The 26013-nt window shown below is 39.1% G+C and overlaps 2 protein-coding genes across 3 annotated transcripts; one reads left to right on the top strand and one right to left on the bottom strand.

Moving 5' to 3' along the window:
* Positions 1-5233: 5233 nt before the first annotated feature.
* Positions 5234-13982, bottom strand: LOC112576005 (6-phosphogluconolactonase-like). Of its 2 annotated transcripts, XR_003101726.1 has the most exons (7): positions 13836-13982; positions 12780-12980; positions 11678-11820; positions 10806-10946; positions 10107-10236; positions 6590-6757; positions 5234-5394 (listed from the first exon to the last, which is right to left on the bottom strand). XR_003101726.1 is itself a non-coding variant. In XM_025258196.1 (5 exons), exons 1-5 carry the CDS (start codon positions 13960-13962, stop codon positions 10111-10113), a joined length of 738 nt encoding a protein of 245 aa, XP_025113981.1. In that variant the 5' UTR covers positions 13963-13982; the 3' UTR covers positions 9106-10110. The 2 variants fall into 2 exon arrangements, 1 of the variants encoding a protein (XP_025113981.1); XM_025258196.1 differs by lacking the exons at positions 5234-5394; positions 6590-6757 and having other exon boundaries at positions 9106-10236.
* Positions 13983-14035: 53 nt separating this feature from the next.
* On the top strand, positions 14036-24371 carry LOC112575141 (parafibromin-like). Its single transcript, XM_025256755.1, has 14 exons — positions 14036-14203; positions 14924-15029; positions 15286-15415; positions 15589-15647; positions 16839-16924; positions 17149-17371; positions 17537-17644; positions 18098-18170; positions 18869-19054; positions 19458-19545; positions 19856-19993; positions 20108-20199; positions 20506-20647; positions 20884-24371. Exons 1-14 carry the CDS (start codon positions 14073-14075, stop codon positions 20918-20920), a joined length of 1599 nt encoding a protein of 532 aa, XP_025112540.1. The 5' UTR covers positions 14036-14072; the 3' UTR covers positions 20921-24371.
* Positions 24372-26013: the final 1642 nt, after the last annotated feature.

Here is a 26013-nt window from a genome sequence, read left to right as displayed (position 1 = left end):
CAAGCCGATATAGAAACATGTTCACGACTCGAGGAATAGTTTGATATTTCGATGGCGATAAGTTTTCTGTCGAAAATTTTTTCTCCTCTTTAAGGATTTCCTTCAAACTAAAGAGTGAAACCGTTATTTTTAATTATTACAATTACTTTGTTCTGGTTTCCTAAAATAATAACACCATTTTAAGATTGTCATATTTAAAATGCTGACCAGGATATCTCTATTTTCTGTCTGTGCTGTAATTACACAATGGCTTCCTAGTAAATCTTTATGAAGTCTGATTTTTAATTCAAAGTTATTATCAAATATTAGCCCCTCCTCTAACTGAGGGATTATTTGAGGCGGAAAAAAACATTCATACCCCCATTTGACATAACATCACTTGCACTGTTCTTTGGACAAACTGATTTATGCAAACTTCAACATCATTGTATATTAAAATAACTATACTTGCCCTACAACATAGCTGTAAGTGGTTTGCTGTGCCTAGGACATGGTATGTTCAGTAAGATACAACTTTCACCTTTTTCTCTCATCCCTGCCAAATCAGATACCCGTATGTTGAACGGGCAAGAGAAGTTTTTTGTATACATTCCCCGGGCGACCTTCTACCCCAAAGCCCATTGACTTACATTCTTACCAAACCTAAATCATTCTTCTCGAAACTCATGGCCAAGCTACAAGAGTAAAGACATGTACCTATGTGGTCTCCAGTCTACGGCGTCACTCCCCTCTCCCCGTTCTCCCGAAGTGCGCATGTACAAGCGTTTGTGGAAAGTTCTGATGAGAAAATGTCGGTTGCGAGTGTGCTAAAGTTTTCAGGACAGGGTGGGAGTGAAACGTCACCTTACTGTCCTTGTGCAATTGTCTCCACTTACTTTTTGAAACTAAATATGGAATTCAATGGCTACGTGGACCCATCCCGAACAGTCTCCGCGCCTACAACCTCCAGGGTGCGACCTGTGGGATTTTTCCAATTTTCCTACCCATCCTACTGAGAGCTTCGGGAAGGTGGGGGAGTTGCAGAGATGATAACGAGTGGTTTAGAAGTGACGTCAGAGCTCTTCTACCGTTTACGGTCTGTGATGTCAGTTGGGAAACCGCTTGTTAAAGCAGCCAATCGAATGCTCGTAACGCTCGTTGTTGCGGAGGGTCTCTGGAGGCAGGGAGGATAAAATTATGGAATAGTTGCCAAGCAAGCCCTCGCCGCAGTCTGTAGCCCTTCACGCGAGGCATGACGTCAAGGACCGCAGTTCGCTCGCATCTTCACTGGTGATGCTGCGGTCGATGCTGTGGTAGTCTCGCCTGCCCTCGCCGCAGCGTTGTAAAAGAAACAAGGGGGCGAAACATTTGAAATTAAACTTCTGTGAAAAGCTAGCGACCCGTGTTGGTCCGTTGTTATAAAGTATATCAGCCAGTTTAAAAAAATATATTAACACACTAGTGTGGGCGTAAATACGAACTTGTGGAAGTCGGGAGTAAGCTGCGATGCTCAGAAAATCAAACTAGTCATGATGAGTAGTGATCACCGATATTTTCCGTATTGACGCCAGGGCAGCATCTGAAGATAAAGCTACTTATGCAAGGATCGCAATAATGTGTTTTAATAATAATAACCGGTTAAAAATATCCTTTAACAGCACATTAAATTGCCAGTGCAGGTGGATGTACTGAATGTTAACGGCTACACAAAAAGTGTTCGGGAAACACTGTTAGCAGGATGAAGGTTCAAATAATCAATTAGGTATTGACGCTTTTTGGGAGGGAGCGGTGGCGGGAATTGGTTGCAACAATGTCAGAACGGTGTTAATGTTGATAAACCGACTATTAAGGGGGTAGGGGTGGGAGTGGGTCCACAAACAAGCACAGAAATCCAGTCCGCAAAAGTTGGTAGATGAGTGGAGGTATAAAAGAGAGAAAGAAAGGCGGGTAATTTTATTGTTCAGCGCTGACAACATCTTCTCAATCATATTAAAAGATTTAAATCCTAGCTGGACTTGCTCAGGTCTCGTTTCTTCGACTCTTTGTAGTTTGACTGAAATGGCTCGAGAACTGTATGAAGATGACTGAAGGAAAGTATGTCAGCTAATAACCGTAAGACTCTAGCAAGAGACATAATTCTTGAATAGCAAAGAATTTTCACAAATACTGCTTATTAATTTAAAACGTGAAAGGTTGTCTTTTCCTGTCATGCAGACATTACATTTTATGAATATAATAACGGAATAGAAAACCTAAATAAAATTCAGCCAGTTCGGTCACCTTTCAATGTTCAGGAGCACAGATGGATCAGAAAGTCAGTATGTCCTGTATGTCTTTCAAATTTAGAATTTTCTGTAACATTTATATTTGGTATTTTGTTCTAAAGCCCTCAACCGCTTGTTGCCTTGTCCTTTAAGTGTCCTCTTTAAAAACCTTTTTTTCTTTTTTTGCTTTTTTTTTTCTCTCACAAAGCCTGCAAAAGTTATTTGTTTCAAATCGGTGAGTCTGAAAATTGGCTCGGATACACTGTCGCCCATGAAGCAGCTTACCTTCTATTCCAAGTAGCAGAAATGTATTTGATGATGAAGAGAACGAATGAGTCTTTATGGCTGCTTGGTAGCATCACTGGGTTTTTTTTTTTTCCAAGACCGGCTTCGTCTGCACTGTGAATCCATGAACTGTTTAGAGAACTGCACTTGTCGGCAAGAGCACAGTAATTAAAGTAAATCATGCCTGGTCAATAATAAATTTAGAGTTAACAGAACTGTGTAGTTTCTTCTCTCTTAATTTTTTTTTTTTTTTTTTTTGATACGGGATTGCTTGCTCTTATTGTAGCTGAATTATTATATTATTATTATTATTATTATTATTATTATTATTATTATTATTATTATTATTACTGCTGCTGCTACTAAAGAGCCGTATCCAGGCAGGCCTGACGAGAGGGGGGACAGGGGGTCTGGTGTACCGGGGCCCGCGGCTGTCAAGGGGGCCCGGCCTTGGTCAGTGGATTTTTTTTCTTCTTCTCCTTTTCTTTTTCTTTTAAAGAAAGGTCTAAGGACAGAACACCCAAGCATTACACATGCAGAAGTTGAGTTTGAGTGTAGATATTGAGATTCGAATTGTAAACATACATTATATACTGGGAAAATAATTTACGATTACAAGTACAAGGGGCCCGGAGAGGTCTGTCCCGGGGCCCGGGCTGGCTCTCGGCGGCCCTGTATCCAGGTGCTATGGGCAAGCTGATGGCTCTGAACAAATAATAACATTTCTACTCATTTTGTTAATAGCTCCTTTCCTAACAATTGTGTAACTGCTATCACAACAATGTTATTCTTTTTCTTCTATTTGCCACCCCTTTCTTCTTCTCCTTCCATTCATTCTTAAACATTTTTCTCTGTGTTCTTTCCCCTCTTTCTTCTTTTTTTTTCAGAAAACTCAGAAGATTTATTCTCTTCTAGGCAAGACCTCAGGGAAGCGAACACCTGTGTGTGGCTTATATAGTTTCTTCTGGTTTCTCGTCCACAATCAACGGGACAGTCCCAGATGGCGAGTGAGGTTATTAAATTTAAGTATCTTGAAAACTCAAACAGTAGTTTGTGAAGAGTTTTATCCTAGGGCGAAGTGTGGTCACATCTGACAGTACTGTCCAGGCATCTACTTTTACAGCTTAATTCATCTGGTGTTGATGCTCATACTTCTTTGAACCGACCCGCTCCAAAATGCAGGTGAGATCTTTCTCTGTGTGTTGCTAACAGGATGGTATTATTTGATCATAATGTAGAAATTAGCTTACGTAATGAACTATCCAAAAATAACTTTTAAAAAAAAGTTGTTTTTTTTTTACTAGGATAAAACTAACATTGAAACACGAAGTCCCAGAGAGGCTGGGGGGAAGCCAACAGTTAAAAGTTTCTCTTCTGCAAAGAGCAAGATGGCAAATATTTGCCGCTTAGCGCCTCTGACAGACCCTCTCGACTTTGGCGCCTCTCGGTTGCCACAGCAACGCAGAAAAGACGACATGATGGGTAGAAGGTAGAACATTCTTGCAACCATCGTGAATTGTGGCTGCTAGGATACCATGGGGGCGTTGCATAGGGCATCGGAGATAAACAGCGCTCCAGACAGCAATCACCATCCGCAAGCTGCCTTGATGTCGACCACCACGTCCTCCGTCCGCCAGCCCAAGTCGTCACGGGACTGTCGAGGCGGACCAAGGAAATGTTTGAAAAAGATCTTACATCCAGTTCCAGGCCTTTTTAAACTGTATTTGCTCCAATTTGTAGGATGCTCGAATGCCCGGATGTGACCAAGGACACTGAGCGGCCCCACAATGAACACTCGTCTCGGTGGAAAATACGACGGGGCGAGGGCTCGGCGAGAGGCTTAACGGTCGTCAGACGACTTGAACATTGCTTCACGACGACGAGAGAGTGATAACAGAAAAAAGCCGTGAATGGGTTGACTACTTCAGCGACAACTTTTGGACTCCTCAAAGAGGAATGTGGAATGTCTCCAGGCACGATATCGTCTGTGGTTTACGGACAACGGAGAGGTTGTGAAGAGTTTTAAGAGATATTTAAAACAAAAATGAGAAATCTGATCCATATGGATTCTAATGTGGAGAGGAAGATATCTTTTTGCAGAGAATGAATTTTCTCACGTATTATTTATCTTAAAATGCAAACAGCGTTTCAAGGAAATGCATGTAGATGTTGACAAGAGACGTTACTCTGCCTGTAACGGGATCATAAAGTTTTCATCTCAAAGCCTCCAAAAGATCTGGATTTAGTGTGTAGCTGTATTTCTTATCATAAATAACATGTACTAGTAGTTTTATAAGATTATTTCTTTTTCAGGTCAGGCAGCGTCTCCGATATCTTCTTTTGTCAAATAAAAGTGTATGACTTGTTTACGAACGTGTCTGTCTTTCGCTTGTGAAGCATAAGTTTTGTGTACCACGATTGCATTCTGTACAAACACAAAAGAAAGCATTGATTGCACTGAACTGATAGTAGACAAACAGGTTGCAACTGTCTTATCCTATTAAACAGATTCCATTAGGATGAAAGTAGACAGATAATAATAAGACCCAAGCATGGAGGGTAGAAAGAAAAAAATTAGACAACTAAAACCAATTTTAAGACCAAAAAAATGGACTCAGTGAATGGGAGTGTGTAAGAGGATGGTTCATTCTCTGAATCTACTTCATACTTGTTGAGCTTGCTGCACGCAATACACAGGGTCTGAATTTTTTTTATATTTTTATTTTTATTTTTTATTTTTTTTTTTTTATTTTATTTTTTTTGTATTCCTTCTTTTGTTCTGACTAGATTCCTCCAGTGAAGGAGTAGTCCACTCTCGGCCAGTCCCGGCCACCCCGTACGCTGAATTCATTTCACGTTCCGGTACCTAGGAACGAGAAGAGAGCTCAATTTAGTAACGTCACCGCCCAACGGCCAACTGTCCACTAGGGACTCGTTGGGCCGACTCGCCACTCCGCATTTTCCGCCAAAGCCGAGCGCCCGCTTTACCCACAATTCATCAGCGTTCGGCCATCTTCGTCCGGCCCATCTCTAGTCGCGAAACTGCACCACCTTTTTTTTTTTTAAAAAGCTCACGAGCCCGGGGGGCGTGAGAGATTGGTTAGTTTTCATTTCGCTTCAACCTGCAATCAAGTCGCTGTCTCGGCCAGTGGTGATCAATTCTATTTCTACGGATGGAAAATGAAGGCGCCAAATTGCTTCCCCCACCGCCATTTTGAAGTTACACAGCCAATCAGATCGTTCGTGGCGGTTGAACAGCTCCATGATAACGAAAGGTTAATCCCCAAGGGAGGGGAATCGCAGGGATCTGCGTAGGTCTTTTCGCTCAGAAGGTGGTTAGAGGGCGTCGCTTTTTTATGACCGACTATATCAATTACATATATCGGTATACTTCAGCATCGTGTGTTAGTCCTTTGACACAGAAGATGGCGAGACATTGTAAAACTTGTTACTGTTAAATTACTACAGCAGGCAAGATTCATTTTAGGATAGCAGAATGAGGAGACGAGATGAGATGGTCGTTTTGTTAATGCAGCAAGTAGATGAGTATTTGGTAGAAAAAAGGTTTGTTGTCAGCACTAGACAAAGGGAAGCCATCATCAGTTTAGCAAAAAGAGGTAGAGTGATGTCTTGTTAGCACAACAGGAAGAAAAGGGGTTTATTAGCTTAACAAGAAGAGAAGGTCGACTTATTAGGTTTACAAATAGAGAAAAGAAGAGAGAAGGCAGTCGTTTTTAGCACAACAGGGAGGAAGAGTTTTCTTGACAGCAGAACAGAAACAGAAGATCATCCCCTTTAACCCCACGCTCTAGTCTAACACGATACTGTTCATCCTCAAATTATTTTTTAACCTTTTCTCTTCTAAAACATGAAATATAGCATGAGTAGTCGAGCTGTCTCACCCAAATTTTCCACGTGCGCGGGCACACACTCACACCCAGAGAGAGAATGTAGAAAGACAATCAAACAGACAAAGGGACAATCACTAAAAATATTTCTCGGCAGACACTCAACAGATCTGCGACTTTCGCCATGGCAAATGGGAAGACAATGCTGCTAACCTTGTTAGTCGATTTGCTTGGCCTCAAGTACGATTGAGCGGTGCCAGGAATATCCTGTTGTGTTTAATCTCCAGCCTAGCAGGACCCGGGGTGGTTCGATCTGTCACAGTCGGACTTCCTTTTTCTAACATCTTCTATTGGTCCAGTAGTGCTGCTCTGTGCCTTCGACTGTACACAAAGATCGAAATAGGGCATTAATTATTGTTGTTATGTGTTTTTATTTTATTTACCATTACTGCTCCTGCCTCTGCATAAAGACCGTCCACTCTGCATCTTGCCTCTATTTTCTGAGCTTGTCAGAGAGGTTCTCACGGTTCTCATTATCCTTTTTATATGTCCGACTCGGCAACCACGTGATAAGAGTAAAACAAACGGCTGAACTGACTCCCTGACACAAAATGGCGGTCTGGTAGCTACCCTAGGGAGATGGGTTTATCCATTATTTATTTCAAATCTTCTCCATCTCGTGCGTTTATCTTGTCCGAACAGACACGGGCGTCCATACAAGCCACAAGATAACCAATTAGAGGTCATTATTTAAAGATGACTTCGTTCCCAACGGTTACTTGTGTGTGTTAATTGGTGCTGGACACGTCAGTTGGCCAAATATTTTCCTTCAAGCATTAAAGGAATGTAGAAGCACTTCCTTATTTTTTTCTTCTTTCCCTTCACAGATTTTCATTCAAACTTGCATTTGAAGTCGTTTCCGATGTGATATGAAATGATTCAAATATCATTAGAACGTTATAATATCGGGTCTAGAAGAGATATTTGATGTGAAATGCAATTGTAATATCGGATATACCAAGGATATTTGATAAGAAATGTAGTTGTAATATCGAGTGTACTCATTTTCACCTGCAGGTATCAGGCATCGTGTTGCCGTGCGACAGCAATCTAGAATTATGTATGGTGAGCATGGAGGGAAATGAATAGTGTAGACAAATGAAAAAGAACTTTGACAGCAGCAATATCAACGTAAGATACAAAAACTCGTCGCCAGTTGCTTCAAACGGTGATTCTTACCGTCACGACTGTGAAATATACCCAGATGAGTATACGGGCTGGTAAGTAAGGACCTGAAAGACTTGCTTGAGACCAGTGCATCCCAAATTTCAAAGCAATTAGAGAAGTCATTTCCCTCCTTACTATCTCTTTAGTTTCCATTAAGGCTGTTCTGAACCTCACAAATATGTTTCCCAAAGTTTTTTTGTAACCGCCATATAAAAGCTTTACCGAACCCAGTCAAACAATCGTCTATGCCAGTCTGGTTCAAATATGCTGGACCAGCTTAAAGGACAACCCGAGTGAGTAAACATTGTTTTAAATGTTAATCCCAAAACCTGACCGAATAACCGTTTGCGAAATAAAGGCTTTGAACATCGGAATAAGCGATTCTTGAGGCACTCCCCTACAGTATGACCCTTTTCTGTCAGAATCCATCAGCTTTTGCCAGTTTGGAAATTATCTCCCTTTCCTACCAACAATTAAAGGATCTTTAAAAAAATCAAAGGTTTTGCTGCTACGGCAATATCTCGTGACATTTTCAAACTTCTTGCACTGGCCGCGGTGACATCGTAGCTATAATTTGGTACAGATGACTACAGGTTAGTCAGACGCAAATAGATTCATGTGTATTATACAAACAAAATTAATTAAAGACAACGCATTTTTCGTGCATGAGGAGTAGGGGTGGATGGGAAGACTAATGATTGCACTAACTTAAAATGTCAGCAGCTTCGACATTAATATGATCTTTCACTCTGGTGAGCGTGTAAGAAACGACTTAATTAAGCATCTTGCTCTATAGGTGACTAATGAGTCTTCGTAAAACGTTCAATCAACTTTGAGCATCAGCCTGATGAACTTACAGCCAACTGGGTGGGGGAAGTAGAGGTGGTAAGGGACCTGAGCACAAGAAATACAGAATTTTCATCAGGAAACGGAAAGCACCAGTAATTAGGAGCAGACGCTGTAGTCCATTAAGGCAAACAACACGTATCTCATCTTGTCGTTCGAAAAGGTCACACGGACCATTAAGAATCTATGTTCTTTTTATTTACAAGATTTACATCGTGTTTTTGTTAGTTTTCTGTAAAACCCAGGTCATCTTATTTTGATGACTGCGTGATCGCAAACTACACATTCAGAGTGACGATGATAAAGAAGATATTTCCGTATTTAAGCACATCGCAAACCGTTTGTTGTCAACCACCTGCCGTTCTGGGCCTATAAACGTTTGAATTTTCATAATAATTTTGAGGCTTTCTTTGATATTGTCATTGGTACATTAAAAGTTTGTGCAATTTAAAGTATCTTACTACACAAGTAGACTGTGCAGTCTCTGTACATCGCACATATTACAATCAGTGTAGGTGACAATCTCCTATCAAACAGCAGGTCTGCTTACTACGAGCAAAGCAATCAGCAGAAAGTAACCACGCATATAAACTGTATAATCCCACAATAAATTAGTGGCCGTCAAGCACTTTAGAGAAAAGTCAAAGCAAAACAAAAATGGTTGTCAATAATGACCCCTTTTTAATGAGCTGTTGGATTACATAGGTGACAAACTAGTGCTCTGCAAATGCTTGGATGTCAGTAGTTTGTCTGTGGCCCTAAATGAGGCCGTACCAAGGAGACATTTTTGCTTTTTGCTCTGAAAGACGATACTTTATACGCTGAGCTTTCAAGCTGATTACGGATATATGCAGTCAAAGGGAATATACATTACTTGATGAAACATCGCATGAACGCATAGAAGTCATGTGAGGTGAACTGTACTGTTTAGGTTGAATTCAGCTTTTGAATTTAACAGAAAAGGAGTTAGATATAATGGCTTACTTCCTGTGGCAAAGAATGAAATGTAGAAAGATAAACATCCCTGACATGGCTCGAATCTGAATTGTATTATACAGTCCTCCACAAAAAAAATCCTTACTTTTCACATGATATTTGAAACTGCGCAGCAATTTTGTTCCTCAATCACATCAGGAACAAGTGACAGATCCATCCGAAGTATCATCAATAAACAAAATTTGTCATTTAAGGTCAATGCCATACAGAAATAAAAAGCTACAGCAAAAAAAAAGAAAAAAACCGGACTCCCAGCAGCACAATATACAGTTCTATTGGACATCCGTTGCATTAGAGTTATCAAAAATAAGCACATCAATACCAACCATTGCTCTTTCATTCATGCATATTAAATGATCCTTGAATCAAACTGAACAATAATCCAATGGGATTTTGAATCAGATGGGTTTATTTTTAATTACAATGAGTAATTGACTATCCATTAGCATGACCCTGCAAAAGCTGCAGATTTGAAAATGCAAATATGTATCAACAATCCTGATTCCTGATTCAGTTTAGACATACTTTGTTCACGTTCAACAAGTTACTCCACAATTCTGTCAACCAGGATTGAGGACAATTTTGTTTGTTTTACTCTGTATCACCAGAATCCAGACCTTTTACCTTTTCCAACACTATATTTTGCTAAAATCTTGATTACCTAGTTACAGTTTATGTTGAGACTTCAATTTGGAAGCTGCAGCAACATCCAGAAACCAAACAACTTCACCCTGAGTTGGACGCACCATGGCCGCTGGCAATGGGTTGTCTCCACTGCCTTCAAGAACTTTCTGAATAAATACATATACACATGGATGCATCAATACATATATCTGTTTGTGCTTCTATCAATTTCATCTGAAATTCTGTATGGAATACTTAAATAAAACAAATTACAGACTGAATTACTTTTACACAGCCATATCTACTTTACCTATGGTTAACATGTCTACATCTACGATATTTGTTAAAATTGTTAAACTTGAGCTAAAGAGCATGTGTAATTGCAAGCATATAAAGAACTATTTCTGCATAATGATGTCACACTTTTGTGCAATTTAGGCATCAGAGGTCAAAGGATCCCAAATTCAATATGCACTAACCCGCTAATTCTTACAAGTCTCATAACTACAAATCATCTTATATATGCATCTCACAAGTTTTTAGCATTAGTTGTAAGAGAGGTATATGTGGTTCACAACTTGGTGTTTTTCTGGTAACTACTTCAGTACTTGTTTCGATATTTGTTTAGGTACTGGAACATACTATCTGCTAGAAGTAATAGTAATCATAAATTCAGTACTTGAATACTATCTTCCATAGTGGTAGTAATCATGACTTTTTTTTTAGTTTATAATACCTGAACAATGTCTGCTTTACCAGCACCGCAAGATGCAAACACTGCACACGATGCATTATTGATGACAGGAAATGTCAAAGTAATGCGGCCTGGTGGAGGTTTGGGGGAATCTGCTATTGGTGCCACCAGCTGTTCATCTTCCTGAAACAACGATTATGAAGATGACAATTCAAAGGTAAAGGTTTCAAGGCCAAATGACCACAGGGACAGTGTAAGTGGTTCATCATGTAAATTTGTGGAATTCAAGGTTCAGCCCTTACTTTCCACTGCCTCAAAGATCAGCCACTGAACTGAGCGAGGCTCAACATATAACTTCTGTCTTCCATGTTGTGCATTTATAAAATAGCTGGAGAGTACCGGTGTTGATCGTGATGCTGATGACAACGATGGGGAAAACATTGCTGGGAATAGTTTCGCATATCTGAGAGGCCTACCTTCTTGATAACTGGTTTCCCCAACTTTAAACACAAGGTTTGGCTTCTATTTCCAATAACTTGCTTTTTTCATAAACTACAACTTTTAAGGATCCCATCATTATGTATTATTCATTATCACACTATTACAATAATCCTGAATATAAAGCTTCAGGTGCATATAACTTTTTTTTTAGTGCTTTGATATTCAGCTAAATAGAATCAAATTCTTTCTTGCAAGTTACTCCTCCTACTGTATTATATAATATTGACAAGTACTGAAATTTTATACAACACATTTAGGGCATTTCTAACCAATTTATTCCAGCATAAATGGAGTCTTTTTCCTTGTTATGATGACTCAAACAAATAGTAAACTAGTGTCCACGCTAATAAATATTTTTCATTCATTAAAGAAACCACATCAAGCTATATAACACAAATGACACTGTTGTGCACCTTTAGTAATGGATGGTCAGGAAACAGTGAGCAGGTATGACCATCTGGACCCATGCCTAACACTAGGACATCGAAACGGGGAATGCCATCTCCTGGAAAAACAGTTCTTATTTTCCCCAGGTATTCATCTGCAGCTTCCTCTACTGAAAATAAAGCAAATCCAAAAATAGTACAGCACCAACAGGATACAAAGACACATGAAATCACAGTTCTTGCTTTAAAAAAAAAATGTACTGCATCTGTATGTTCAGCATACATAGTAAAATTATTATCTTAGTAATTAAGTTCACAATACTAGTTGAGGATGTTATATGTTCAGGTACTATAAAAACTGGGACAAATTCAATCTCTCTTTCTCTCTCACACTCACATTCTCTCTTTTAAATTATACAGAAATCTACATTTCTGAGGATGTAAAAAGGTAATATATCTAAGGAAGACAACTGCAAATAGCAAATTACATCAAGTTTACAATTGTTTCCCCTACTCGCTTGTTACAGACTTGGAGACTCACATGTCCTTAACTTTCAATTTCTAGGGCCCATCAAGCTGAAGCTAACTCTATCCATTGCCACCTTTAAAAAGTACTTAAAAGTCAAACAGTTGATAATAATGCTAATGATGATTATGACGAAGATTGTGGATTGTGCCACAACATTAGCTAACTTGGATTTTTTTTTTAAGTTTCTGCATGCAATAGTTATGACTGATATTTAGAGATAAGTGGTGATCATTAGTATCTGTCAATCAGGAGATACAAGAAAGGTTTTTTTCCCCTCTCCTCTCAAAACAAGAGATCTTCCAGTCCTATGCATTGTTCAAAATTATTTTTCATAATCAAAACTTTATTTGATGAAGGCAGAGGTGATGCCAATAAAAGTGTAAGCTTATGATGCATAAACATCCCAAAAGCCATTTCTGCTACAGGCGTTTCTGCAAGTTTTAATACGATAGTAATTTACCTTAAAATATGCTCCAGGCTAGAATTCTCTGGTAGTGAACATACAGCTAAATAAAAAGCATGAAATATTCAAGCAAAAAATGTATTAAATAAAAGATGACTAATGAGACAAGGGTGGTTCCTTCAAAACAGTACACTCACAAGGGATAGCTGGGTTGATGGGGTACACATAGTCAGCAAGAGCAGGCACTTTTGACAGCAGTCCATTTTTGTAGACTGTGTAGGTGCACTCTGGATCATCAAAAGGCACATAGCGCTCATCACAGAAAAATACACGCCATTTATCCCATTCAGTAACAGCAGAGGGCAAACCATTGCAAAGAAATTTTGCAGCACTTCCACCTGCATTGAAGAAATGTGAAGCATAACTTCAGATAGGATTACCACTCTGAAACTTGAAAAAAAGAGTTAAGAATAATTAAGAGATGAGCAACTATAAACTTGGTATTTGGGCTTTGCATTGCATTGACAACCATAACAGGAAAAATGGTACTGATGTATATTACAATAAACTGTAAATTAAGTTATTTCTATGAAATCATCAATATTCTGTAAAGCATCATAAATGCATGTACTTTTCCCTGGTTTTATAAGACAAAAAAACAAGGCCCAGCTCATTTAGTGCACAAGCACTAATTTGGTTCCCTTAAGGAAAACCTCACATGTGCAATGGGCTTCAGTTTCTTTTGACCTTTGATTGTCTGTAGATGAGTGCAAAGGGGAGGAGGAGGCTCACTTGCTATGCGATGCAAATTATGCTGTTTGTGGGATGTACTGTTTGGCGATTGTTGCTTCTTCGTTTTATATGGACTGTAAACTGTTGTTTATAAGTTAAAGCTATCCTTCTTCGGCTTTGAGAACAGCCAAATGCACACGTAAATTTGTAATGTTGTCACCCAATGCCACTACATTTTTTTATGGAGTGTTGATCTACGATTCTACGTACTATCTTGTATTGTGAAAAAGCAACACAAAGCTGAATGGACAAAGCATAAGTTGCTATTTCACTCCCAAGACGACCATATCCTCATTCTCCCATTTTATATCTTTATGTTGTACTCGTTTTATAAAGCGCACTGAGCTCGCTGCGAAGTGAGGAAGTAGTGTTCTTTAATAATAATAACAATGAGACGTCTGCTAACTCAAACCCAGGGGAAAAAATCGATCAGCACAAGTTAAAAGCAAAACTTTCTGTACCAGATACCCCAATAACAAATAAACCCTTAGTTTTGATTGCTGCTGAAGCTCTGCTGATCACAAGTTCACAAAGGCTATTGGAGACATCATCCTCTGATTCTTTCACATGTACAACCGGCGTCGCCATGTTTGTACTCTCCACACCAAATGTTTACATAGACAAGCTCGCGAGGTCTCGTCCCAAAACATTTCTCGCGAGACTGGTCATCACAAGTGATCGCGAGGCTACAACCAGCCATGGCGGATGTTCTTAGCATTCTGAGACAGTACAACATAAACAAGAAGGAGATTGTGGAGAAGGATGACCAGATTATCTTTGGCGAGTTTGCGTGGCCGAAGAATGCAAAGACAAACTATGTTATTTGGGGGTAAGTTCAGTATGGATTTGTTTTCGTTCCAAATATGTCTTCGGGTATCAAACGTACTACTTGCTGTCAGAAGGATTTTGGATCGGATCATAAATATTGTTATTATAATGTTTGCGTTTACTTCTTACTTCAGTTTTGCAGCCTTTCTTTTCAGCCTTCGGCAGTTTGTTATTTCAGAACTGTTATAGAGCAGGAAACTGAAAATTATTGGACAGATGTTAAACTAATTCCAATAATATTAGAGACTGAATGTGGAACTTTAGTAACGCAAAGCATAGATGTGAAAGTAATTCCAATAATAGTAGTGACTGAATGTGGGACCTTGGTAACGCAAGGTTAAGGCCGACACAGCGGCGTCGGAACCAGGTGAACAAGGAGGACAGACGCCCTCTCTAAAAAGATACCGAGGAGGCAAGAATGTAAACGTTGTTTACTGTTAGCATGTAGTTTCCTCACCCCAAGCCCCACAAAGCTGAGCATCGTCCTACCCCACTTGGACACGCATCCCTCCTTTTCTACGCACGCTCGATTTTGAGGCTGTTTATAAGATAAGGAAACACAGGCCTTAAGCTTATGAAGCATTTTAAAATGTTACCATGTTACTTGAACATAAAATGTGTAAAGAATGTACTTGAAGAAGATTTACCAATCAAAGTGACAGATTTTATTTTTGATTGCTATTAGTAAATTCTTCAACAACAGTAATTATTATTATTACAGGACAGGAAAAGATGACATACCCAAAGAGTATTACACCTTGGACTCTATTTTATTCCTGCTAAAACATGTCCATCTTCAGCATCCTATGTATGTGCGAGAGGCAGTGGTGAGTTATTTTCCTTTGAAATTTGCTATTTTGGTTCAGAGCCCATGTATATGTAAACAGATTTTGTGTTTATGTGTCAGTTTGCAATATTAGCTTTTATATAAATTTTATATACAACCAGTGTTGTTATTAAGCATATTTGTAGTCTTAAAAACAAACTGCTGTATCAATCTTTTTCTTTTTTGAGGTAAGGCAAGGATATGTTTATATGTTCTTTATCGATTCATTTATTTGTTCACTTCCACTTTAATCATAGGCTGTCAACATCAATGTCGTCCGTCGACCTGACAGAAAGGACCTCCTGGCATTTCTTAATGGGGAAACTAACACCTCAGCAAGCATCGATAAAAGTGCTCCTTTGGAGATTTCACAAAGACCCACTCAAGGTAATTTTGTTCACCTCTCTTCTTTGTGGCTATGACTGATGGCTTTCTGGTTTCGGTGAATCATCTCAAGTGTGAGGAAGGGGGTTGTAAGTTGGATGGATATATGTATTATACACCACTCACATATATGATATTGGTATTTTATGGTCACTTTTTTGATTTTCATTATTCAGTTAAGCGTACAGCAGAGGACACAGCTCCAGAAGGAGCACAGAAAAGGCTTCGGCTGGAGGTGAGACTTTAAATCAGTGGTACTTAAAGTGTGGTCCTCTGACCACTTGTAGGCTGCATGCATGTCAGGTGGTCCAAGGGTGACAGTCGTCATATGTCAGGAAAGTGATGTTTAAATCGCCAGATTAGTCCAGTATTGATTTCACGCAATTTTTAATTTTATCAATGTCCAACTGCTCGTTTGCATAAAATGCTTGCTTACCAACTAAGTCTTTATGTCACAGTGCGAGCATTGCGTCATATGTTCGTGTCATCCGCTACTTTTAGTAATGCAGTGCACATCCTTACTTTTAATTTTTGTGTCACTTGTTATGCTTACGCTGCCACAAGTTAGATTTAATCTGATGGAAACTGTGTTGAACACCAAATTTATTTTCCATATCGAAGTTCATTGGTTGTCGCATAGAAAAGTGCTCACTTGTCTGTTTGAATTGGATAAGGAGGTTAAAATTTGTTTGCGCAACTGTGACCATCAAGCTTTCCACTTGTCAAATTGCATACGTGACTTTTCAAGGCTTTCTCATGGCTGTACCTTGCTGTCACTTTTAGCGGTCTGAATGCGCTTAACATAGCCCTTGCAGGGCAAAGATGTTTTAATCTTGAACATTCAAGATTAAGTAAAGGCTATGGGTATAAAATTGGGGCTGTGGTGTGACACGCACCCAATCTGACATGAGATTGAAACTCTCCAACATTGATCCAGATATTATCACCTTAATATCTCATAAAAAATAACTACATTGATTGTATTAACATTTTAATTAATGAAGAACAGAGTCATTTTAGGCCTTGGTGGTCCACCATATTTTTTCTACTTTAGTAAAGTGGAACCATTGCTTTACATGACATTTGATAGCTGATTATTAATATGTGTAGTGCATTTGTGAATGCTGCGTCCTTATAAGGGTTGCATTATTTCCCAATTTTTAGCAACAAACAATATTATTAAAGCAATTTGTTGTGATTTGAAATTGATCTGCTTTTTCGCTATCTATATCCAGGTGTGCGATTGCACAATACACTCATGGAATCAATAAAAAGGTTTCATGGAGAACTTTTAGTAAAAAAGTGTTGTACATATTTAGGTACCCAGCCTTTTCATTTTAACTACAACACAAAAAGCTTCCCAGATGACAGCTTATAAACCTCTCAGTTCTGATGCAGCTTGAATTTTTTATTGTTTTGTGTTTAGGAAGCCCAAGTACAGAAAGCCAGGGAAAATTGGATCAATAAGATTGATGGTGGACGTGAGACCTCTGTGCTTCCAACACAGCTAGGGTGAATAAACTGTTGCATACATTTTATTTCTTCAGGTGACAGAATGTGTATAATATGTGATAATCAGAGGCTGATGCCATAGCCGGAATAGTGCATAATCACTTGAATTCCATTACAACTAAATGTAATCTGTTTATAGATATGTCTTTAAATTGTAAAAGTGTAATTAATTTCTTTAATGCTTTTGTCATGGAATTCTTAATAATTCAAGCTTATATCTGCAGGACTTCATCTATGTTAGAAGCTATGCCCTTGGAAAAGATTGCAGCTATCAAGGCAAAGCGATTAGCCATCAAAAGAACAAAAATCAAAGGAGATGATGACATTCAAGCAGGAGCTTTGGAGCAGCGCAGTTTTGTGGATGCCGAGGTTGATGTTACCCGTGACATTGTCAGCCGTGAGCGTCACTGGCGCACTCGCACAACCATCCTGCAAAGTATGGGCAAGGTGAAGATCATATTTTATATTGTGTTAGTGATAAATCTTCCAAAACCCCTATAACCAGATGCATAAAAAGCTTCACTAATGACACCTCGGCTCTCTCACATACACAAACACACATATGCAACAAGTATAAAAGAATATCCATAGTTTTTATCTGATATGCTGCAGGATTTTGCCAAGAATATCTTCAGCATCCTCCAGTCTATTAAAGCAAGAGAGGAAGGAGTTCAGCGTCCTCACCATCACCACCCAAATCCTGTACCAACAACTCCTGTGGTAAGGTCCCAGACATGCTTGTGATGCTTTCACTTCTTTTATAGCATGTAAAAGCCTACTTCACACCTCGATGCGAAAAGTATAAAACTGTGCATCTGCAGAACAAACCCAAAGATATGTCACCCTTTTGAAAGTGACATTCTCGTCTGCACACAGAATGAGCTCAGATACATGGCATTGTGTTGGAAAGCAGATATGTAGATATTCCTGCCATCGGCTGTAGACTAAACAAGATAAGGGTGTCCACATTCTTACATGACATCTTAGAATTAACCTCCTTTACATGTTACTGTTTGAAGGCCTTTATCTTGCCTAAAGAAGTATTAGCTTACATTTATTAGCTATCGTGATCTAAACCCATTCATTTTAAGAAAAGAAAATCAGTTTTGCTGTTGGTAGGTCATTAAGATCCTTTGGTGACTGAAGTGATGTGAAGGAGTTGTCTTTCTGTAGGTGGCAGCACCACGCCCTCAACCAGTTGCCGGCTACAACAGATACGATCAAGAACGATTCCGAGGCAAAGAAGGTATGCTAATCACATCATATTTTCAGTTTTCCACTTACATCTTTTTCTTTTGTCTCTTGAAAAAATGTTTTCAAAATATCAAGGTTTTTAAATTTTTCAAAAATCATTTATTTATAGATTTTAGAAGCAAGGGTATTTACAAGCAGTAGATTTGACTGCCCACCTCATAAAGGTGGGAATGAAAGTTGCCACCACACAGTCATGGTGTGATGGCTCTCTTTCTCTCCCCCTCTTGAGCAGGCCGGTGACAGATGAGTGAAGCATTTGTCACCAATACAGTAAGGATCAGGCTTCCTGGGTATCCTGTTCTTTTCTTGCGTGCGACACTTTTTACAGGGCTGGCTGCTTTGTTAAAATATAGCTTAGTTGCTGGCTCATTGTAAAAACACCAGTGCCTCCTTTTTCTCTCAATGCTACTGCCTCAGAGTTTGATTTCTTGCAAATGTATGTTGCAATTTCTTTGAGATAATAGTCTTTTTTCCCTCTTTAGTTTGGAGCTACTAGTAACAGAATAGAGAAAGGGATGAACAGTATAAACATGCTTTTGACCAATTGATCCCGAACAAATGCCAACCAAATGTAGTCCACAAGTATGTCATGGACAGTAGGCTAATTTCTGCCAATTGCTGTGCTGTGCTTTTACTGCTTTCCACAAATGTTTGATTAGTGATAAATGTTTTTTTTTGTGTGTGTCTCAGAAACGGCTGGACTCAAGATCGACACAATGGGAACTTTCCACGGTATGACGCTCAAGTCAGTGACAGAAGGTGCTCAGACACGAAAGAAAGAAGCCCCACAGCCATCCTCACATAATTTCTCACAGAATCCTCAGCCTCAGCCAAGGCCTATCTCACAAGCCCGGCCTCCCCCAAATCAGAAGAAAGGTCAGTCTTTCATTTCAGTTACATCTAAAGTGTTCTCACTCTGAAATGATTGTTACTTTAGCATTATTTTATGTATCACAGTCATGTCAATTGTTTTGTTATCTACAGTTTGCTATACTGTATTACTACTTTCATAGTTTCTTTTTTGTGAAGATGAATTATTTACTGAACTGGCTAGTCATTTAAAAAAATTAAGAGCTTTCATTTATCTTGTGTCTGTCTTTTCCATCATGTCTGAATTCTTACCTTTCTCTTTCACACATTTCTTTCATTTCTCTTACATGTATATGGCACATAAGCTGACCATTGTCATCGTTCATCTTTTCTGTATTTGCTTATCCTTGTGCCTATAATAAAAGTTTCAGACTGTAGGCAGAAATGAATTTTTCGTTTAATTTTCCAGGATCACGTACACCCATCATTATTATCCCTGCTGCCAACACCTCACTTATCACCATGTTAAACTGCAAGGATGTTTTGCAAGATCTAAAGTAAGCTTTATTCTCTTCTTTTTTGTCTGTTTGCAGATTGAACTATTTCTACACGTCAGAGGATGACACTAGTGCAAGATATAAATCCTTATGATGGATCTCATGCATAAAAACTATTCAATCAGAAGAAGCTTGTTATTAATGGAGATGCATTTACTAAAATTTAAGAGGCAAAATATTAGATTTCTAGCCATTATCAAGTGCAGAGAGTAACTTTACAAATCTCCCCAAATAGTTTATGTGGCTTATTCCTTCAGATTATTATCAGATTAAAATTAAACATTATCACCTTTTTAATTGGTTTTGACAGATTTATCAGTACTGAGGATAAAAAAGCCCAAGGCAGCAAACGTGACAGTGAGGTGTTGATTCATCGACGCAAAGATGGTGGCTTGACTGTGCCCTACAGAATCATTGACAACCCCACTAAGTTGACACCTGATGACTGGTATGTCTTGTCAACCATTTGAAAAGTTTGAGTTTTTCTATGCAACTATTGCATACTGATTTCTTGATATTTGTTTTGAAATGCTTGGATCCAATATTTTTAAATATTTCGCAGGGATCGTGTGGTGGCTGTGTTTGTCCAAGGGCCTGCCTGGCAATTTAAAGGATGGCCGTGGGATGGAAACCCGACTGAAATCTTTTCACGAAGTGAGTTATGAATCCTGGCCTCCTTGGCAAGTGAAATGTTTTTGGTCAGAAGATCTTAGCTTCTTTTGAGATAGAAAAAAAATGGTACCACAGCAAAATTTTTATTGAGTATGCTATTTTATTTTAAAATAATTTTTCAACATGAAATTTTTTATTTTAAGCAGTTAATTGTGTCAAAGTACATCTTTTTCTAGAACTGTATATATCACATTGTGATGCCATGTATTAATAACTTCAAATAAAAAAAACTATTGTCATATGCAAAGCTGTCACATAAATTGTACAACCAGCAGTTTGTTAATGCAGTCCGTGGTTTTCACCTGAAGTGGAAGGAGTTGCCCCTGGATGCAAATGTGAAAAAATGGTCCGTCCATATTCTTAATCTGGATCGCAACCGTCGTCACTTGGATCGTGCCACCCTGCAGGAGTTTTGGGAGAGTTTGGATAAGTATGTTGGCTTAATTTACTATGTTTTGGGGGTGATTTCTTGGTATATCACCACTTTACTATGCATAAGATGCATGTTTGCTAGTTATGCATGCATGGCTATTCATCTTTATCTGATGACTTTTTTCACAGTGTTTGACCCCATGTTAATGTACCTTTTATTCTGGACATTCTTACAAAGCTTCTCACATTGTTTCAACACTTACACTGTGTGTGTTGTTTCTTTTTTATGTTTAGGTATATGGCAAAGTGCAAGCCTCACCTGCGGTTTTAGTCAAATTGCCACCAGAGGCAGACATAGATCCATGTACAGAGCAGCTTAGCCAGCTGATAGATCGACATGCAGCTAGAGTGAAGTTTTGGATTCATCTTCCCTGATATTGCCCCACTTGGATTGAAATGCAGCTGTTCTAGTATCTTCACAGAGGTGCTGAGAGACTGTTTACTGTATAGCATTATGAATATAAATGGACTAAAAAAAGGACACCTGGGGTGATCATTGAGGTAGGGAGGAAAAGCAGAGTTTGGTTTTGTCCTTTTTTTTTTGTTTTTTCCTGAAGATACTGAAATCAGGCCAAATTGGTTGCTGTTGCTTCTGGGTTTGTATGGCAGTGGGGAAATGTGTGAAAGCATTTTGAAAAAATAATTTTCATTGGTTCTTCTTGTTCCCGACCTGGATAAAATAGTTGCACTAAAGTGAAGTGTGAGCATATCTGTGTTTGTGGTTTGGTGCTTGAATGAAACAAATTATTTTAAATGTTCATGAACTTGTACAAAAAACATTAAATAAAAGAGTACAGCATCCATAATTTTTGTGAAATGTCTTACTCTATAGATAGCTGGAAAAATACAGCTGACCAGTTTTTGAGGCCTGTGGCTTCAATGGGGGAAAGAGGTGGGGTTAATGGGTCAGCTCTGGTTAATAAGCAGTTTATGCATATGCAGCTACTATAGGCATTTCTGCAAATGTTTACAAGTTTTCTGTTTCTTCAACTGCAGTCACATCTGTAATTCAAGCTGCAGGTAAATTATAGATGTAGCTGCAGCGAGGTTATTATAGATGTTCATGTGCCGCGCACAACTATTGTGATGCTTTTCTGGGGTAAGGGCTATAGAAAAAAAAAGGAGTAGGTCTCACCAAGCCCCATGAAAAAGTTGATCAGTATTGTGTTGTTTAACATCTACTTGGAGTGCATCATGCAGGATTCACTCCAGGGCCATCATACCTCCATGTCAGCGAGTTACAAAAATTGTTGGATGAGCTCACTGCCTTGCAGTGTTGAAATCAGCACAGAAAAGAGCAAAGTCACTGTGAACACCACCAGATCTGCCAGTGTGAGATGGTTGCCGCCAGGGCAAGCAAAAGAAAATTTGAAGGAGTGTACCGGCTATCTACTAGGAAATCTTCTCAGGGTGGTACAAGACCGGACTAGGCGTTTCCCACTTCTGGCTCCTCCCCCCTTCCAATGCAACCCTCGAGTGGTGCTGGCAGGTTTGCTCGACAGGTGGGTGGGCTTGCTCTAGGTCCAGCCAGTCGCAGTTAAGGGAAGGAGAGAAGAATTATGGTTTTAACTATACTGGAGAGGCAGTTTTGTAGCCTTTGTGATTGCATGTATAAGAATAATTGGTACATCTACAAAATGATGATGTGAAGGGGAAAAGTTATCTCTTGCAATTCCTATACATATTGTTTGTGGATAGGGCAGCATAATTTTCTTTCGCACCCTCCCCCCGCCTCTTCCTCACTACCTTAGCTAAAATCAAACATTTGTCAACAAGGTTTCAACGCAAAATTGTGAACTGCAGTTGCCTTATGTTACTGGTATGAAATTAAGATTGTAAGATTGTAACCATGTATTAAGATTGTAACCATGTATTAAGGCTACTCTTTGAATTACACATCTCTTTTCCCCTATGCACCCAGGTAATCTATGAGGGAAGAATTTATAAACACCAAAGTTTCTTAGCGCTGTAATTATATTTTTAAAGTATTGTCAGCATCTTTTGATGCCAGTTTTAATGCCAGTTTTGATGCATTTCTTCTTGTAATAAATCTGCATTATTTGCTTAAACGAGTCTTCTCCAGCTTTTCCAGCTCAACATTCATTACTAACGTGACCTCTAGGAAACATCAAACACCGTCTCATTCGGCAACTGCTGTGGTTGCCAACTACAACGGAAGTAGTAAAACATAACGTTTCTATTCTGCTCCAAAGGAAAAGAGACTTTTTCGCTTATTCATCGTCTGATAAATGAATTACATTTTACTTGTAAATTATCTTTTTTCGACGACCCAAAGCGAATGCTTCCCAGCCTATTCCGCGTCTGCTTGATGAAACCGACGAAAACACTGCTGTTCTCTGTTAACATAGCGGTCGAGGGTGGGTGCACCGGATGAACCACTAGGGGACCGCTAACTTCACATCCAGGGGCAGTAATTCGAAAACAGCTGTTTACCCTAAACTCCGTAATGTCGGTCGGCTGGCAAGTATCCAGGAAAATTTCATTTTTCCTGCATAGGTGCAAACATTATTTTATTTATACATTTAATTTTCCCACACGTAAGACTAACAAGGCACAATCGGGCTTCCATAAATAAAAAGGAAATTAAAAATCAGGAAACTTTCCAACCTCTCCTCTTGGGCCTTTTGGTGCAGGGATGTTGTAATCTTTTGCATTTTCCCATACCTGTTTGTCAGTGAGACTGTATAGTTTATAAAATGATCGTTATTACATTCATCAGACTGCGGAGAAGAGCCATTCACAATGCTTCAGTCTTGCTGTCATGTTTCTCCGTTAAGTGTGCCCAGCCCTTTCTGGTGCTGGCATGGAAGATTCATTTGTGGGGGAATAGAAGAGTGTCAGTAGAAGTTTCTCCACATTTCTTTATCTGAATGAAAAAAAAATGAACACGTACCAAAATTTCCGTTAATTAACCGTTTGAATGAGCACTTCAAATTGAAAATTGCATAACTTTCTAAAGTGCAAAAGTAATGATAGCCTGTCCTTTTTCTGGTTTCTGATAGTTGATAGTGCAAAAATTTGTTTCAATTATAAGTGGAGAGCATCATTAATCACGAATCCTGGAGGGAATTTTTTTGTGGGGGGTACTCTTTCCTCCCACGGACTTCCACACCCTAACATAGTGTAAGTGATCACCAAAATTGGTGGCAAATATGTTTAAATACTTTTTTTAAAATTAGTAAATTACAGAATGAAGCACTGGTTTTCATGATATTCAGCGAAAGGCAAACATTTTAATGAAAAAAACTGTTTTAGTTGACTCCATATGGTTTATAAAAAAATATTATCTTCGCGTGTATAGTAACGATTTTACACTGGGCAGCATGACAGCTTCATTTATACTTTTATGTCACAAGTCATCTGTATTCTGTGTGAATATACTTTGGGTGATCACTGTAAAATGCATAACATCGTCAATGCATCTGATGCTGTTTGCAAATGATTATTAAAATAAGAAAATGCTGCTTTTTTTTATTGATGCCCCTCCGTATACTTATCAGTTATTCAACATTTAAAACACCCAACCGTCCATCTAACCACAGATCTACCATGCCAATCATAACACCAAACTTCCACCATCATACTCAAGTGGTCGTAGGTTTCATTAGTTTATTTTCAAGGCATGTGAAATGGCGCTTACTGAGTAACTGCAGGATTGTTGTGAACAGATCGTTTGATAAATAAACATTTGGTATTGCGTTCTCTAATCGTCAATTATGTGCAGGTGATGGCAGGGAGTGTGTATGGCCACAAAATCGTGAAGCAGCCTGTGAAAATGGCGATACAAAATGAGGTTAATAAATGGACATCCACAGACTGTATGTTTGTAAGCTTGCATGTTTTTCACAACGAAGCTCACATTATCTACATTTTTTTTCTAAAGTAGTGGTGAGACATATTTAATTAAAGTTATCTGGATTGTCTGTGGACAGTCGATAGTAACTTTAAGCAGGCTATGGCCAATCTTTTCTGGTGAGAGTGAAGAGAGAATTTGTTGGCCACTCTCGTGAAGAGGTGGAGGGTCTGTTATGCACTCTCAGGAAGCAGCTACGTATTTGTCGTGTGCTGCATTTCATCAGGATTGAGTAGTCTATCGTAAGCAAGAACAGATCCAAATGTGATGTTTCAGCAAGAAAATAACAGCTTTCTAGAAATAAGCAGTAACAGATATAAAGAAGGCAATGATATACAGTTCAGCGTGAGCATTTGTACAAGTGAAAAGCCTTGAAGACACGGGCGAAAATAATGATTTTGAGCAGTATAGTCATCGTGAGTCAGTTGGGGAGGGAATGCAGCAGGTGTGGGGAATGAACGAGCTGTTGTGTGTTTATGCTTCACTTCATCAGGTGTGGATGTTACGATGACTGCATGTTGTTCCCTGTGTAGATAAGACTGCACAAACAAGGTGGGGCAATCTGCCACCTTTGGAGCTTTCCGCCCCCATTGCTGTTATGGAACGAATGTAATTTGTTGATGCAGGGGAAAATACCCAAGGTCACAATATCGTGACCCCGCAAATATTCTCTTATTTCGTTTCACCACCATCATCTTTGCCACTGCTTTATAGCTACAGGTCAAAAATACTGACAAGCCCAGGACCTAATCCACATTCAAAATCGTCAACATCAAACGAAAAAGACAAAACAATGATTAACAGCCATGGCTCGAGCGCTGCAGTGAAGTAAAACGAGTTCATTAGTACTTTCTAAGATTGTGGGGTAAGTTGAGGGTGGATAATTCTCCACGAGAATATCATCTGGTTTCAATGGATATCGAGTTAAATTTGTGTAGCAGGCTAATACGATTAGTTTCAAACCATGTGCTTGGGGCACTCCTTTGTTTCTGTGAGTTCTGTATCGCATAAAACTTCAGCGGTTGTTCCACTTGACTGTCTGCCAAAAGCATTTTGTTTCCTGGTTCAGACAGCGACTTTTCTGAAAAACAAGCTGGCGAGACCTCAGACTTCTATTAAGTCTGTGGGCGAGACAAAGTGCACTCCTACACCCTGTGCAAGTCAGTCCTCACGCCAGGTTCAAATAGTTCACAGGGCTTACGTGGGCGTGGTTGGGTTGTAAGCTTAGTAATCAAGGCATCGTGATTTAAATTACATGGTTGGACTTGGGGGGTAATTTTCCGTCAAGACTTGCAGTTCCCATTCCTCTGTGGTTTTGTTTATTGTCTCTTTGTTGTACATTTATTACTTTCGTCTCAAATAATAATACGCTGTTCCCCAACCAAAGTCGGGCTCACAACGCTTTACAAAACCTATCTACACGTTTGCGAACTGAAAAGAAGTCTCATGCACCGAACCTCCTCCGCTACGAACATAGGTCCACTGTTATA

The sequence above is a fragment of the Pomacea canaliculata genome, linkage group LG11, assembly GCF_003073045.1.
Source record: "Pomacea canaliculata isolate SZHN2017 linkage group LG11, ASM307304v1, whole genome shotgun sequence".
Classification (NCBI taxonomy): domain Eukaryota; kingdom Metazoa; phylum Mollusca; class Gastropoda; order Architaenioglossa; family Ampullariidae; genus Pomacea; species Pomacea canaliculata.
Note: the sequence above shows the minus strand (reverse complement) of the source record. Positions and strands in the feature narration are given on the sequence as shown.

Excerpts from the sequence above, each read along its gene's own strand:
- LOC112576005 (XM_025258196.1), bottom strand. The coding sequence starts at position 13,962 with ATGGCGACGCCGGTTGTACATGTGAAAGAATCAGAGGATGATGTCTCC. Across the intron at positions 11,821-12,779 it reads CATCAACCCAGCTATCCCTT|TAGAGGAAGCTGCAGATGAA; the intron begins GTGAGTGTACTG and ends CTTTATTTTCAG. Across the intron at positions 10,237-10,805 it reads GTAAAGCAGACATTGTTCAG|AAAGTTCTTGAAGGCAGTGG; the intron begins GTATTATAAACT and ends GTATTTATTCAG.
- LOC112575141 (XM_025256755.1), top strand. The coding sequence starts at position 14,073 with ATGGCGGATGTTCTTAGCATTCTGAGACAGTACAACATAAACAAGAAG. Across the intron at positions 18,171-18,868 it reads ACGATTCCGAGGCAAAGAAG|AAACGGCTGGACTCAAGATC; the intron begins GTATGCTAATCA and ends TGTGTGTCTCAG. Across the intron at positions 19,055-19,457 it reads TCCCCCAAATCAGAAGAAAG|GATCACGTACACCCATCATT; the intron begins GTCAGTCTTTCA and ends TTAATTTTCCAG.